Consider the following 16,929-nt stretch of genomic DNA (forward strand, 5'->3'; position numbering starts at 1 on the left):
ACTATTTCTGTAGATCTCGACCTTATTTAGTGATGAAATGTCGGTTGATGACTGATTCCAGTTGTTTTCATTAGGAATTTCATCGTCGGTATATTGTTTGTGAAGACCGTAATTATCTTCATCTGCATAATCAATAGGCGCCTTTCTCTTGTTTCTTGATCTTTTGTTTCTGTAAATTTTGCAGAGAACCCATTCGTTCAACATAATCTTCATTTTCATCAACTTCATCAATCACTACAAGAAATTACAATATTACTGATTAACTATCAAGTGATAATTTTAAAGTTATTATTAATGATATATATTAAGTGGCAATAATTTTTACTCTGTCACCGTATAATTATTAAAAACAAAAAATGTGTATAGAATTGTTACTAAGTACAATGAATACACATCTATTGTGACGACTTAGTGACAACTATTATTTGTTGATAGATCGTCACTATACATGAGTTACTAATTGTATTTAGTGACAACTTTGTTCACATTTTTTTTATCATTAATTCATGTTGTTAATAATTTTTAAAAAAATTATAGTAATTACTAAAATCATAAAATTTCTTATTGCGACAAAATGAACAGTCTTGTTATTAAATATATCTAATAATGAACATAAAATCATAAGATGAAGAGAAATTTGAACAAAAAATAGATTGTGACTCACTATAAATGTGTGAAAATAATACTCCTCCACTCCTCCTATAAATAAGTAGAGAATCACTGAAATGGAGGGTCTATACTGATCTCATCCAAAGCTTAGAAGAAACTCTTATCTTTTTTGGTATCTAGATAATTATAATATATATAAATTTATTTTAACACTCCTCGTAAATAACAAATAACAAATATGTATTACACAAAATCGAACATTTAATAATCCTTTTCTTATCTTTTTTTGAAAAATGTACAAGTGACAGAATAACAAAAATTGAGAAAGAAATAGTAATCACTAAAATTGTGTATAGTAATAAAAAGAGTGTTGCTATTTTTCTCTCTTTCTTCTTTTATTTTTTAAAACATATAATGTGTCATTGTTTCTCAAAGAAGATCGTGATGCAGACACAACTTTTATTTTTTTTTAGGTAAATGTAATTTTTATTAAATAAATAGTACAATCGTACAGTACAATAGTGCTCAATAAGTGGTGTCTTCCTTGACAGACCAAGAGATACGCCAAAGTTTATATAATGCACAAGAACTAACACATCAAGCTAAAGAAGCACTAATAATCCTCTGTCTAACTTCTTCCACAATGAGTCCAGCAAGTGCGGTCGGTTCTCGCTCAAACTATTCAAAACGTCTCAAGTTTCGTTCCTTCCAAATATAATATACACATGAAGCTAGTAGCAAACGATAAGCCAAATTAATAATGTATTGCCATCTCTATTTTCTTGTAGCCCAATCTATGTCCATTGGCCAATCTCGGTTCGGCCAATTGAAGCGAACATATTGTCGAATAGCTATAAGGCACCGTCGGGCGTAGCGGCATCGAAAGAATAAGTGTCTATGCGTCTTTATCACATAGAACACAGGCGCCTAGGTAAGAGAACCATGGTTTATCAACTGTCGAAAGCTTCCCCAATATAGCAAACCATAGAATAAAATTATGTCTGGGGATCTTGAGGAAACCCAAGAATAGTGAAGACCAACCTACCCTAGAGGGACCAGTGACTGGTATAGAGATGTGGATGTAGGACTACCATTTTCATACCGCCAAATGATGCAATCAACAACGCCATGAATCCGAGGCAGTGATTGTAAAATCTCCAACCACTCAATGTCTATAATAAGGGGCCATTGCCATTGCCCCTCTATGATCGCTGCTGAGCTTGGTAGAAATCCCAAGCTCAGGGAGAGGCGGTCCATGGAAAAATCTAGCAATGAGGTCCAAAATGGTGCCAAGGATCCTGCCAAAGATAGAATGTAGCCCTATTACCAACCTGAAAGTTCACCATCAATTGTGAATAAGGGATCGTCGAGAAGTAGTTTCTGCCAACCCCACGAACCTCCACGGTCTGGAACCGCCCAAATAGATGTATTTCGCAACCGCTTATGATAGAGCCACTCCACCCAAATAGACGTCCTATCACATCTTATAACGTCACAAAGCTTCTTATACATTAAAACCTGATTTAAGATAACAATGTCTCGTAAACCCTCATATTTCTTTGTATAAATCTATTACCGATTACATATTTCATTTGATTTATGAATGAATGTATATTATATGGTTTGTTTTGATTTAAAACTTGATTCAGGATGATGTAAAATAAATCTAACCATATATAGATTTCTATATCTCAGTCATTAATTTTTTAATTTATTTTTACAATCGTACACCTCATACGCATGTACACATTCAAGATTCGATATGATACCTCTAATAGAAAATTTTTATAATCGAATTATTGGGTTGTCCCCTCAAGACAATCCTTGATATTATCGAATCGGAGATTTAACAAGTATAAGGTATTAGGCTAATAATTATTTTCTATATACACTTTAATATAAAAATATATAAATAATTTTATACAAATATAAAATAAGAATTCATAGTTAATAATTAACTTATAGTTTTATTAATATTCATAAAAGTGAAAAAAAAAACTTATTTGAAATTATCCAAAAAATACTCTTTAATATTATGATAGGGATGTTCGACTTCCAATTTGTACAAAAGCGTGAATATGGTTATTGATGGGCTTTGGGCTTCCAGCCCACTTAACTATTTTGGTTAAAATCAGTCGAGATATATTTTAAATCTAATTCACAGTTTAGGAAAAATACTGTCTGGATTTGCCAAAATTCAAAACCCGACCGTTATTAGATGTGCATTTAAATTTTAAAAATATTAATATTTTAAAATTATAAAATAATTATTAAGAATATATGAAATACCAATACATTTCTCTTTGAGCGAATAGGGTTGTTGAACTGGTCCTTCTGCCTTCCCACTCCGCCGCTTAAAACTGTTTGTAATATCAAATTTTGCAAATAAAAACAAATACAATTTAAAATTTTGCCTATTTTAAATTCATAAACTACTCGATTATGTATCCTAAGTAGGCATGTCAATAGGTAGGATAAGGTCCAATCCAGATCCAAATAAAAAAAAAAAAAAAACAAATATGTTATTCATACTCAGTCCTACCCATCCAACTCAAAACCCAATGAGTCTTTAGACCCGAAAAAAATGTAATAGATCAAAGTACCTAATTCACCTCGTAGATTAATATTATTGTTTTTTTCAAAGTGCTTATAAGATCTTAAAATAATACATTTGGAATCTTATAAGCTCCTTAAATGAAAACTAAATTGTAACCAATTTTATTTTCGACGATCTTTTAAACTTTTTAATCTTAACTTCTAATGAAAAAACATTCTTACAATTTTGTTAGTAAATCCCTTTTACTCTTTGAATAATTGAAGTTTTTCTCCGCAAAGAAAAAATAAATATTTATATGATTTTAAATTCTAATAGTTTGATAGCTTTTTTAATCATTATTCCAATATGAAGAGAGGTCATTGTGTCAAACGCTCTAACATATTATAACATCTTATATCTTATTTATCGAAATATTTTAATAGTTTATCTTTAAAATAAGATTCAACAACTTTAAACTCTTAAAAATATTTTACAAGATGTAAGAACTTATAAAATATTTTAAATAAAACTTGCCAAACAGCCCTAAATAAGAAATGTATAAAGTGAGAAAAAGTGCAAATAAAACTAGTACCTGCAGATTAACAGGACATTTGGGCGAGCTTATAAACTCTTAAAAATACCATATATTATATTTGAGAGCTTATAAAATATTAAAAATGAGTGTTTTGATTATTTTTTTTAAAAAAAGAATCTTATAAGATTAAAAAAAAATAAAAAAGTGTTACGAGCTTATATATATAAGCAAACTCGTTTTAGAAAAAATAAGAAATTCTCAACTTATTTTTGAAATTGTAATTTTTAATAAACTCATTCAATTTGATCACATAAATTACATTATCATCATTACTTTTTATTTTAATTCAAACACTTTAGAAACTAAATTTTAAAATTAACATCGTACATCTTATAAACTGCAAAGAATGTATGAGTTAATTAGAAACTGTTTTCGATAAACTTGGCCAAACACTCCATAAATTCTTAGTTATTCTTGCATGAACAAACTCTTGTTTGATTGGGATATATAGATTATGGGACCACGTATCTTTGTCTCCTGACAATTGTTACTAGAATTTTGTGAAAGAAAAAACAAATGAAGATCCATGTGCATGCAATCGTGCAGAAAATGGAGCAAGGCCTCGTTTGGACGACATGGTCGCTTCAGGACAACTTAAACTTACATGACAAATGAAATGAATATTGGGGGGCAAGTGTATGAGTAACATGCCTTTGTACCCCATTATTTTAAATATCATCACATGCTCAAGGACAAAGGGATGGGAATGAGTAAATTCCAACCGAGTTACATTCAGATTGATGACTTTAAATTTGAAAAAATAATTTTATATTGTGAGAAATTGAAATTTATCAATATTCAATAAGGCATAGTTAAAAAACTAGAGTCAGAATGGTTTTAGGTCAAAACTTGAAGTGAGGTACGCTATTATTTTCACAGATTGAATTTTCTATTACAAATTTTATTTCATCTTATACTTTCTTCAATATACATAAATTACGTGTATAAACATGATATCATGTATTTTATTTAAAAAATTTGTTTATACACGTATAGAATATATGTTGAATAAAATAAAAAAGATAGAATAAAATTTAAAACTAGCTAAAAATGTCAAAAGAACACAAAAAAGTGCTAATGTTGACAGCTAAAATGTGCAGTGTGGGTCAAAAAGGAAATAGTGAAAATTTTGAAGAATCAATTATCATGAATCCCAGGAGTTTGGGGTAGTGTGCAGCAGCTGTTCTCTGGTGATAACAGATACAAAGTTAGCAAGAAGAAGACTTTTGGAATGTTCCTTCCACATTATTAATCATCCTGGTTTAATGGTTAATATCGAATGTTGTCTTATTCATTTTATGAATTTGGATCCTTATCATCAAGGCATTTGGTAGGAATTAATATAGTATAGATTTTAATTTTTTGACGACAGCACATATATATTAATTCTCATGTGATTAAATTTTAATTTTTGATGTTGATTGATATGTAACACGCATATAAAACCCTCCTTAACCATATTTAACTATCATCTCAACTTTCCCATTTTTCGCAATGAAAAAGAAAAGAATAGCTCATACAATCAATATCCATTGGGTTCCAACTTTTCCTAACCTTATTCACATTCACATTATTTTAGCAAATTCATATACATATCAAATTAGATTTCTTCATAGTCTTGCTACTTTAGTTGTCATATAAATTAACTATTGCTTTTATATTTCCAATCCTATGAAAAGTATCGTTGAAATTATTATATGATTGTTTATTTTATAATCAAATTGTGTGTCAATCCTAATATTAAGCATAATTTTACTCGCTATCAGCTTTCGAGGGGTTTTTTAGTAGTTGAAGTAAAACGGATTGTATTTTCTCACAAGTTAGTTGAGATTACGTTACTTTAATTTTCTTACAGTGATTAATTGTGAAAAGTGATAATTTTGGTCCACCTTACACTTTGTAGAGTTGAGATGATAGATTCACCATCCCAATAGTAATTATAACTCAGATCATTAGTCCACAACATCGTGGACTTCAATATAATCACAAGAGTTACCATGCTAGTTGCCCCTCCATGTTTTCACCATAAGAAAAGAAAAGTAATTTACTTATCGAGAAATTCTAATAGAAATCGATTTTCATTGAACCTAAATCAAATAAGTGAAAAGTATAATTATTTATCAGGAGAATCACCAATTGCGTTATAAGATTATTACATTTTTGTCGTGTAACTAGTTCAACCCAACAAAATCTAATTCAGATAAAAATTTTCGCTATGCCGGGCAAAATGATATCTGCGCAATACCTTGACCTGGTGGGAATTTTGGATGTGTGGAGGTGAATGAACTTACTTTACTATACTAAGACTTCTCACTGTCTGATTCACACATAAACACTAAACTAAACAAACAACAAAAGAAGTCACAAACATGAAACAGTGTGGAAGTAATCACCTCATCAATTTCAAAGAAAGGAAACAATAGAGGGTTTTATTCTTGAGAGTGCACAAATCTAAATATTCTTTGAGTTCTCCATAACAGAACAAACCTCAACTGTACCATAATCAAGCAACTCCTGAATCATCTGCTCTATGTGATCATCTTCTAGAGATCTGAATTTGTGTACATTATTATCTGACGATGTCGGGCTGCCATAACTACCACTACCCTTTTCCTCGTCCTTGTTGTCTGTGCCGTTTACTCTGTCGAAACGTGACGTTTGAACTGCTTCGTTTACCTTATTCAAAGCCGGTTTCTTGGCCAAAGCAAGGGATGTCATGTGGCATTTGTGCAGCTTAGCCATTAAAGTAGCTGAAAGAAGCCTCCCCGACGATAATTGGGGCTCGTTGGGGCTGTACGAGAAGTTGGTCCGGGCTCTGGGACCGCACATGATTCTTGCAGCCTCGTCGTAGGCCTTTGCTGCGTCCTCCGCCGTCTCAAACGTGCCGAGCCATATTCTCGTCTTTCTGTAATTTAAAGACGACAACGTTTACGTTAATAAATTAACGTTAGTAGGAAAGCAAGCAGAAGTTGATGAGAAAAGAGGAATTTACAGCAGAGGGTGGCGGATTTCGGAGACCCAAGATCCCCAGTGGCGCTGTCGGACACCGCGGTAGCGCTGCTGCGGTCGACCCATGGCGCTTGCTGGCTCAGCTAGAAAGCTCGTTCCGCAGGCAATATGCAAGTGTTTGTGAAAATGTCTGTGAGAGAAATTGACAATGGGAGTGCAGATAATCACAGTGTGCTGCAGTGCAGGTGTTGGGGAGGGGGATTTATGTAACCATATTTTGCGGCCTTCAGCTGGCAATCAACATACGATTGGACCCACATGACTTTCTACACTCTTCATCTTTGATCTTTCCTTCCCAATGAAAGGAAAAAAAAAAATTGTTAAGTGATATTAATGTTCTCTGTTTCCGTGTGATAATGTATTATGACAGTATCCGGTAAGTCTGAACAGAGCAATCAAGATGAGACATAGGTACATGAAAAATTCTTGGATTGATCGAGCACAACACGTCTGGTCCATCTCAGTGCAGATCGTTCGACTATTGAGTTTGGTCTAAAAATCGGCAGTTATACGAAAGGTAAAAATGAAAAACTAACAAATTGTAAAAATATTTTTGTCCATTGTAAGTTAAATTAAAGAGCTTATAAGATCTTAAATATCTCTTTAAAAAAAATTACCAAAAAATTTAATTAGATGCTTTGAAAAGTTTATAAACAGCCATATACCCTCTTACGGGATGTCGTAAAGATATTTTGGGTAAAAAGGTAGATGAAATGTATCTTTCCCAAAATTAAGGCTTTTCTAACAAGGGGGAGTGCATTACCATTTTAATAAGTACAAACTGTAGAATGGATAAAAGAAAGGTGTATTACTGCATTTATTATGTGGTAGGAAAAATAAAAAATAAAATAAAAAAGAAAAAAATAGAAGACAACCTTACATGGCTGATCACATCCCACATTTCACATATACTAAACATAGAAGACGCTGCCCATGTGAGGTCAAGACTCTCGGGCAGGAACATTGGATGAGATATTACCCATTTATTGCCTAACCGAGCTTCTATTTTGGGTAGTTACATGTCCACTCGTTGGCTATTGAAGCATGCTCGATTATAATTTAAAATTTTATTTTATTTGTTTGATTAAATAGAAGTCGAGGAATGTAAAAAACGGATAAAAGTATTAATTGATTTTGAATGTGAACGAATAGAAAATCATTGATAGAACATATCAATTATTTAAGACATTTCAACCGACTTATATTCTGTTCATCAGAGTTAGTTATTCTAAATTTTTTAGTCTTAATGTACAATATAGTTACTGATCTATGCAACTCGGAGCTAGCATTTGTATTTGATTTGACCCGTGAATGGGTTTAGTTTAGTTGGTACAATTGAGGTTGTATGAAATTTTATAATTGATCATTTAATGAAATTGTGATAATAAATCCGTTTTTGAACCACTGTATATAAGTTAATCCAAATATTAGGATTAAAAAAAATTACAACAGAGCACAGACAAAGAGGACGAAATTGTGACCTTCATTTACTCCTATGGTAGGTCAGACCCACATGCATGAAGATCTTGAATAGTAATGAGAAACTCTTTTAAATTGATATGTTAATTAATTTTCAGTTAAAAGTAGAATTGCTAGAAATATGAAAATGCCAAAATCAAGTTTGGACTTATATGAACCCTATGTCCAAAAGCGTTAGACAACGATTTTGGCCCATTTAAATTTCTACAGAACCCTATTTTAATATATGCCATTTATCCTATAAAATTAGTTAAATTTCATTTTATGCGCATACAAAATTATAATAAAATACAATTTAGAATAATTTTTACCTCGTTCAGTAAGTGATATTGGACAGTACTAACCCCATCCAATTATAGTAGATGAGGGCTTATGCCATTTACAAACCTAAAAGGTCTTTTTTCTCTTGTGGAACAATTTTTTACGATAAAATTAGAGGCCTTCTTGCCAGAGTGGACAATACCTCCAGTAAGGGACCACTATTGAATTGCAACCTATATCATCTTTTGCACCATCTGTAGGGACGAGACCATATGTCATTTTTTAATTTTCATATAAAGGTTCGATAATATGTAACAACATTCGATCCCACCCTACATCGATATTAGATGAGAAGCTTAAAAAATTTATAAACTTTAAGGCCTCATCTTCTTTGCGAAGTGTCTTTTCAGAACAACTACATGGTTTTTTCATTGAAATAGATACTATCTCGCATCGCACACCCTTATCAAGAACCAACGCATATTTATTCATAAATACTTAACATTTTTTTTTTATTATTTTCACAATCTAATATCAAATGCTCGTCACACTATTCAATATATTTTTCAAAAATCAAATAAAAAATTAACCAAGCAATGATTACATTTTCCTGTCTTGCACTCCCACAAAAGTGAAGCCAAAATAATCATTTCCCGCCAACAAAATAAAAATTGTAATCATAGTTGTGCTGATGATGAAGGGATATATACCAATCACGCACAATAAATGCTATAATTGTATGAGTTGATGACTTTTTTTTCAGAATCCACACAACATTTTTCCAGCCTCCCTCTCTTTTATCTGTCTGCACGAAGTGTGCCAGTATTATGAGAAGTTGCATCATTGTCGAATGCCTTTCCCCACCAATTCTCTGCCCTTTCAATTATGTCACAGTAAATTCGAATTTCGAATCAATTTGGCTACCTCAGAATTAATTCTATGACAATTATAATATATTTATCATATTATTGATGTGTAATATAAAAAAATTGACTTAATCACATGATACATATATCATACTATCATGTGATTGGTTTAATTCGATTAAATTTGATTTGGAGAAGATTTTTCTATACACATTTAATACCCCTTTTTTACATATTTCTTTTTTTTTTTTACTTCATATAAATTAAATTCATTCTTTCATTTTTATTCTTAAATTAAATTTATTGTTTCTACCAACGTTTTTATTTTGTGAGTATGATATTATTTATGTTGTGTATTTTTTATAATGTATATGTATATATATATATATATATGTATTTGCTTGGGTTCTTCCCACTTGATTGTCTTGTATTTGTTATGATGTCCAATGTATGAATTTAGAAAATGTGTAAGAAGATTCTTTTCGCCTTTATTTAGTTGTAGCATTGGGAAACAAGAAAACTCAATCCTTATGAGGTAGTAAAATTGCCTCTTCTTTAAATTCAATTAGTTCAAAGTTTTGTTAAATTGTGTCTTTGATATCTCATTCTATATGGACTAAATATTGATACAGCAAACATCTTTAATTGTATGTCAAAGAGTTTAAATGCATTCGTTATTTTCGACATCTCGTTTATAATTAAATTCTAAAATGTATTCAGATAGGTTTTTAGGATTCGAGAGTTTTATATGGTCAAATTTCAGAATGTATTTAAATTGTCTAGTTCGCTCTTGACAGCCGGACATGATAATGCGTTCAAATGAATTTGTCTCTTCCAAACAACCAGCACAATAACATCACACAAGAAATCACTCGTTTTCAGCCAAATTTCATAATGCACTCAAATAGACTTGTCCGCTAAGGACGCTAAAACACGTGATAATATCATGAAAAAATTCGACGATTCATTCACAATTAAATTTCAAATGCACTCAATCGAGTTCACAATTGTAAAAACAACCTAAAACACTAAAAATAAAATAAAATTCAATCAACACTTTCTTCTACACTTTACAAAAATATGTACAAGGTTTTTCACTTTTCATGTGGGAGGAGTAGAAAAACTAGTTAGATGATGAAAGAAAAAGGGAAGATTGCGCATGCATATGGAGCATCACAAAGATAGGATTGAGAAATTAGTGTTGCTTTCTTCACATTTACTCAACCACTCGAGGGCCCTCTTCCCTTTTTTTTTTTTATTTTATTATTATTATCATGTCATCCATATACTAATTATAGAATAAATTATAATAAGCTTTTTTATATTTATCATAATTATAAATATATTTTTTATTATTTAAAAAATTATAAATATACTCTTAAAATTATAGAGAAGTATTTATTAGACTATCGTTAATCTTAATTAGATGTTTATAATTTTTCAAATAAAGAAGAATACTTATAAATTATCATTATGACATGAGAATCTCTTGTTATTTATCCTTAATTATATTAGTTGATTGCTAGTTTAGTAGTATATAATAGTGGACATCTCCAATATTACAGCTACAATAGGTCTCTATGGTCTGTAATCCTTTTTAACCTTAGATGATGACTACCTCTTTTTTGTCTGGTCCCACATCTATTAATTAATAGTAAATTGAAAAGATAATCAGAAGCTACTTACAATTTTCGTATGAATAAATTCAATTTAAATAATTACATAAATTTTAAATTACAGACACTCTTCAAATTTATTTTCTTTAAAAGGTTGATAAACATTTGTATAGAGTTGTTGCAAACACCCTTTGGGTTGGGTTGAATTTGGTCGGATGGTCGCATAAAGATAGTGTTTGAGTTCATAATTTTATAATTAATAATGTAAATATTTGAAATTAAATTCCAAAGGAACATCATTCTTAAATTTAATTAAGAAATACAAAAAGTATTTAATATGTATAATGGGTAATTGAATTAAGAAGAAGTTCGGTAAGATTAGAAGTTATAAATTGTATTTTTTATGGGAAGATGAATTTGATCCTAAAAGGGATTATTTAAGAAGTGCAAACGAGATAATGAATGATATTTGTGCTCATTTGATCTGCTCAATCGCTGGGACCAAACGGGCAATTAGTGTTTTTTTTTGGGCTATTATTATTTGATGGACCAATTCAAAGGGCCTTACTAACAAATTGGATTGGGTATCGGCCCAGCCCATTAGTGACCGCCGACCCCAAAAAGAAGAAAGCGCACGGTCCTGCTATCGTACGCTGCCTTCCAGATATAGCAGCGCGGAATACGCCTGCTGAATTACGCACCCTGGCTACTCTGAAGATTTCAGAGTAGTAGATTCCTCTCTTGGCTAAAGCCCCTCTCTTTTTCTTTATTGAGGGGGAAGAAAAAGGAAAGAGAAGGGTCATTTCTGTATGCAATTTTATCCCCATCGTGTTAGAAACTGAATTTTGTGGGATTAATTCATAAATCTTGAGAAATATGCCTCGTACTTCATCGAGGAAAGGTCCCACGAATTCATCGGCATCCAGCAATTCATCAACCGTGGATCTTTTTCGCGCAGGTTTCTTGATGTTTTATTGTGGAAATTGAATTTTTGTCGAGTGTATTGGGTTTCTTTATTTGTGTCTCTGACGGCTCTTTTGGAAAGCTTTATATTAGTGAATTTATAGTTCTTGAAGTGAAAACTGTGATATTTGTGTCTGATCTTTTGAAATTATTTGCTGGTATTGTTTTTGCTATGATTAGGGGAGTTTAGTTTGTACTGCTTTTGTTGTTTGAGGTATGCTCATTCTGCTAATTGATAAGGAGGAAATATTACATGGGTTCTGATTGTGAATCGGACCCGGTGAATTTTATGCAACTTTGTAGTGAACTGGGAGGTAATTGGACGTTTGATTCTGGATATGCATGGCTTTCGGGAATCATGGTATTCTAAAAGTGGCTGGTTTAAGTTCCAAGACGTCTTTCTCAGGGGGTTTTCAACTGGTTTTTATTCTGTCTTCGCTTTCTGGTTTTCTTGGCATTTCAATTTGATGGTACATGGCCCTCCTATCCTAGAATAGTTTTGATTTCAGTAAGAAATGATAAGAGCAAGTTGAACACAAGTAAATTTCCTTACGGTTGCTGGACAAGATTGCAGCCTTGTTCTTTTGTTTTATTTTCTTGCTTTATTGGTTTTTGTGGCCCTTCAGTTTGACAGTGCCATGGCCCTGCTAGAATATTCTTTTATTTTGAATATATTTGATGAGAGTGACTTCAACTATATGTAAAACCATAGGTTGGTGGACAAGATTGCAGCCTTGTTGTTTAGTTTTATTTTTAATTCAGATTCTGAGGTTTCAGTTTTCTTCTACCAATTGTAACTGAAGGTACTTGAGAAACTTGTTTGAGTGGTGGGTGTGTTATTTTTGTGGAATTGGATTTTATGGGAATATCTAATCACATGGACTTGGAACACAAGTGATTTTTCATTTACTATTGAGAGGCTAGGTTTCATTTTGGTTGAGAATAGGAGTGACATCCTGACTATTTAGTATCATTGCAATTTCACTTGGGACTGATGGTCAGGTATTTAAGTTTCTGTAGATCCATGGAATATTTTCTGTTTGAGTTTAAAATAAATTGAGGAGTCAAGTAAACTAGCGGTATGGCTGAAGGACGACTAAGGGGTCGCTTTGTCTGAATAAAAATTTGTTCCTGTACATGCAAGACCATAATCCATTTAGGCATTGCCATGGGGACGAATAAAGTATCATCGTCAAAGAGGGGGAAGCTAGTACTTTTGTGATATCTGAATGCGATCAAACCGGGAAAATAAAAACACAGAATACGTTATGACATGACATATTAGGTAGCTCTAAGTGGTTCACATTTACGTACTTGGTTATACACTTTGAAAGGTTGGATGTCAGAGAAATACTAGGAAGACAATGGGTGATGAGGTGGATTACTCCATTTCTATAATGTAAGAGCCTAAGAAGTGAAAGTGAACGCATAATAGAATGCCATGTCATGGTCTGGCAAATAAAAGGCGAGGTTATTTTTTAGTACTGAACTGATGGAAAGAAAGGCCAAGCTACACTAGCCTGTTCTCCTACTTCTCTCTTGCATTTTGAGTGGCCTTGTTTACCTTTCTTCAATTTAACAGGGGAAACTTTGTGAGTCTAGGCCATGGGAGTGATTGTGATTTCTCAAGTTAATTAGCTTCCACGACCTCAGAAATTCTGGATCTTGAGAAAGGACATATGCTTCACTCAAGAGATTACACATCTTAGCATTTAAATGTGTTTTCTTTTCACACATAATAAGATTGCAAAAGCATGAGATAAGGCTTATTTAAAATTCTATGCTTCATGGTGTCATAGACACAATACCAACTTTATCCATCTTCATAAGCAGAGAAATTATACTGTCTATCCGAAAATAAAATGAAGCAAAATAAAAATCATAATAAATTAAATAATTGAAAAGAAGATACTGAGAACTTTCATATGTTACTTTTTTGTGATCTTGTGTATTTCCTTTAGACACTCTGTTAGGGCCCCTTACTGTTAAGCTTATTTCTTTTTTTCTCTTCAGCTTCTGGTAGAGCAGCTTCCAAAGAGCTGGAGCGAATTGATCAACTTTTCTATTCTTATTCTAGTGATGGCTCTGGTATGATTGAGTAAGTGTCCTCCATTTGCTCTGATGATTAAATATTCTTGGTGGTGTTACGTACATTGATATCTCTATGCTCTTTTTTTACTTTTCTTTTTCTTTCACTTCTCTCCTTATATTGTAACTGGACCAAGCATTGAGTTATTGTCTGATTGTTCATTGATTTTCCATTACCACCTCCTTTCTCTCATAACTCACCCTTGCCCTTCCCCTGTCCACCTGTCTATTCCCTTCGTCACTTGCAACATTCCGTAATTGGAAAGTACACTTTAATTGAGAGATCCCACGAATCTATTTTCTGCGATTTTTCCATAGAAGTGGGAGGAGTTCTATTTATTTGGTAAGTGGAGGGAAGAAAATTTTGGTTGTCTGACTTGTAATAAAGCTGCAATTCTATTATCCAGATACTGTTTAAAGAAAAAGCAGATAGTACAGTCATACCATTCTCCGTGATTTTTTTACACTTGAAACTAACTCACTCATTTCACTCTTTCTTTTCCGGAGTCATGGGACTTAACAAGATATATTTTGCAACCACTGGACTGTTTGATAGTCACTGCTTTTGATTTGTTTTTGCAGTTTTACATTTATCTTTCTTGTTTTCTGACATTTGCTCGTGTTGTCTAATTAATATTCTTCTGTGAGCAGTCCAGAAGGAATTGAGTCCCTCTGCTCAGATTTGGAAGTTGACCATACCGATGTGCGGATATTAATGCTTGCTTGGTTAGTTGGTGTTTTTTTTTTTTTTTGTTATTGAAATCTCCTATTATGGAAATTGACTCTGGTGAATTTGGTTTAGGAAAATGCAAGCAGAGAAACAAGGATACTTCACCCTGGTAAGAATGGTCTTTGGAACGAGTACTTATTTCATGTCCTTACTAACCGCATTATGCTTCATTGTTACAATTCAGTGCTTTAACCCTCCATATTTTCTTTACTTGGGATGCCTTCGCTATTCAGATGTGGGCTTCTCCCTTCAATTTACTGCTTCTCTATGTGAATAACTCTTCTTTGCTTTAGGATGAATGCAATTTTCTTTCATTTGTGAAGAGTAAATCTCCTCTGTTTTTTTTCCCTATCATAGATCATTGTGGATACTGGAAGTTGCATTCTTATTTGCTGAAAGATCCTCGATAAAGTTTGGTATAAATTTCTTTATTTTGTAACCATGTAAATGCTCATTCTGTGCAACATCTTGTTAGGATGAGTGGCGAAGAGGCCTTAAAGCTCTAAGAGCTGATACAATACTTAAACTCAAGAAAGCGCTTGTGGATCTTGAGAAAGAGGTACGGTTTACTGGAACTTCCTGCATTTGAATTATGATATGCAGTGAATTATTGATGGCCTTCATTTTTTCCCACTGCAAAAGGTCAGAAGGCCATCAAACTTTGCGGACTTCTACGCCTATGCCTTCAGATATTGCCTGACTGGTATCTTACCTAAACCAACTTGTGGAATTAATTTTCTGGGGCTTTAGTTCCCTTTTACTGCTTATCCATTTGTATTCTATGTTCTTCCAGAGGAGAAGCAGAAAAGCATAGACATAGAAAGCATTTGTCTCTTGCTAGATCTTGTTCTAGGATCACAATTTCGAGCTCAAGTGGATGCACTTATTCAGTATCTGAAGGTTTGGATTTTCATTGTCTTGTATTTGTGTTTCAGCTATTCTTATACTCAAAACCAATTGGTCATGCAATCATGATTTAGGTTTCTGAGTACCAATTTGGTACAACTTCATTCCATTGTGTGTTATGCCATATACATAATACTGATGCTAATGGCTGCTGAATTTGCATGTCTACTCCCCCGCCCAACCTCACCGCTAAACAAAAAGAAAAAGAGTATAGTAGAAGTCCCAAAAATTACATACTTGCATAATAGAAGATGACAAACAGAATAATTTGTAGAAAATTGTAAGGTACATTTGATGGTACAAAGTTGTTTGCTGTATTTAAATGTTTGAGCAAGAACACTCATTATGAATGTGACTAATTGCAGATACAAAGTGATTACAAGGTCATTAACATGGATCAATGGATGGGATTCTATCGGTTCTGCAATGAGGTAATTTAAAACTTTGCTTTCTTTCTGAATAATCAATTGTTTGATTCAAGTAATACAAAAATCTTGAAGGTGATTGCCCTTTAACAGACCATATTCCATATATCGAACTGTTCATTCTGCTTGGGACAAGTTAAGAAACCTTGAATCCCGAATTATGTAATGGGATAGAGAAATTAATCCAAGATTCTTGTTGACAATCTTGTAACAGGTCAAGTTTCCGGATGTTAGCAATTATGATCCGGATCAAGCCTGGACCTTGATCCTTGACAATTTTGTTGACTGGTTAAAATCAAAGCGAGGCTAAGTTCCGTGCCATAGTTGAAGCCCGATCGTTGCCTGCACTGATGCTCATACTCAAAGTAACACATTTATCGATTGTCCTTGCTCCTAAACGCTGTGCGGTTTGCTGAAATCTTGATCGGATCTACTTGGAGGATGCCAAAATAAACAGCAAGTAAAACGGCCCGGCGTAGTTTCTACATCTGTCTAGACCTTTTTCTGCTATTTGTTTCAGATTGAATTTGCTCTTCTCCCTCTTCTTCTTCATCTTAACTTAAAATAAACAAAAAGAAATAGATATGAACGGAGGTGCTCCTATATTTCTAGCACTTATATTCACTGTCCTTATTTGTATGAACAAATACCCCTTATTTCAATATATCTTTACCCTATTTTTGCCAAGTTCAGATGGTTGCTATCATCTTAAGGGTTTCTGATAATGGTGGTGATGGACCATGATCGGCTGTCCGTACGGGTAGTGGGTCCGGGTGCAGGTAGTCTTTGGACTTAAGCAAGCTAAAGATAAAAAGTTTGTAGACAAAAATAAGTCTAGTGGTAGGT

General features: G+C 32.8%; 2 protein-coding genes across 2 annotated transcripts; one reads left to right on the top strand and one right to left on the bottom strand.

Moving 5' to 3' along the window:
* Nucleotides 5,878-7,033, bottom strand: LOC105164992 (ethylene-responsive transcription factor ERF003-like). Its single transcript, XM_011083868.2, has 2 exons — nt 6,733-7,033; nt 5,878-6,645 (listed from the first exon to the last, which is right to left on the bottom strand). The coding sequence occupies exons 1-2, from the start codon at nt 6,813-6,815 to the stop codon at nt 6,192-6,194; spliced, it is 537 nt and encodes a 178-aa protein (XP_011082170.1). The 5' UTR covers nt 6,816-7,033; the 3' UTR covers nt 5,878-6,191.
* LOC105165001 (DCN1-like protein 4) lies at nt 11,623-16,770 on the top strand. The gene is made up of 9 exons (XM_011083878.2): nt 11,623-11,929; nt 13,948-14,032; nt 14,674-14,748; nt 14,825-14,861; nt 15,228-15,311; nt 15,395-15,455; nt 15,546-15,652; nt 16,024-16,089; nt 16,298-16,770. Exons 1-9 carry the CDS (start codon nt 11,848-11,850, stop codon nt 16,391-16,393), a joined length of 693 nt encoding a protein of 230 aa, XP_011082180.1. The 5' UTR covers nt 11,623-11,847; the 3' UTR covers nt 16,394-16,770.

This window comes from Sesamum indicum, linkage group LG1 (assembly GCF_000512975.1).
Source record: "Sesamum indicum cultivar Zhongzhi No. 13 linkage group LG1, S_indicum_v1.0, whole genome shotgun sequence".
Classification (NCBI taxonomy): domain Eukaryota; kingdom Viridiplantae; phylum Streptophyta; class Magnoliopsida; order Lamiales; family Pedaliaceae; genus Sesamum; species Sesamum indicum.

Excerpts from the sequence above, each read along its gene's own strand:
- LOC105164992 (XM_011083868.2), bottom strand. The coding sequence starts at position 6,815 with ATGGGTCGACCGCAGCAGCGCTACCGCGGTGTCCGACAGCGCCACTGG. Across the intron at positions 6,646-6,732 it reads GAAATCCGCCACCCTCTGCT|AAAGACGAGAATATGGCTCG; the intron begins GTAAATTCCTCT and ends TTTAAATTACAG.
- LOC105165001 (XM_011083878.2), top strand. The coding sequence starts at position 11,848 with ATGCCTCGTACTTCATCGAGGAAAGGTCCCACGAATTCATCGGCATCC. Across the intron at positions 14,033-14,673 it reads GATGGCTCTGGTATGATTGA|TCCAGAAGGAATTGAGTCCC; the intron begins GTAAGTGTCCTC and ends TTCTGTGAGCAG. Across the intron at positions 15,456-15,545 it reads CTTCAGATATTGCCTGACTG|AGGAGAAGCAGAAAAGCATA; the intron begins GTATCTTACCTA and ends ATGTTCTTCCAG.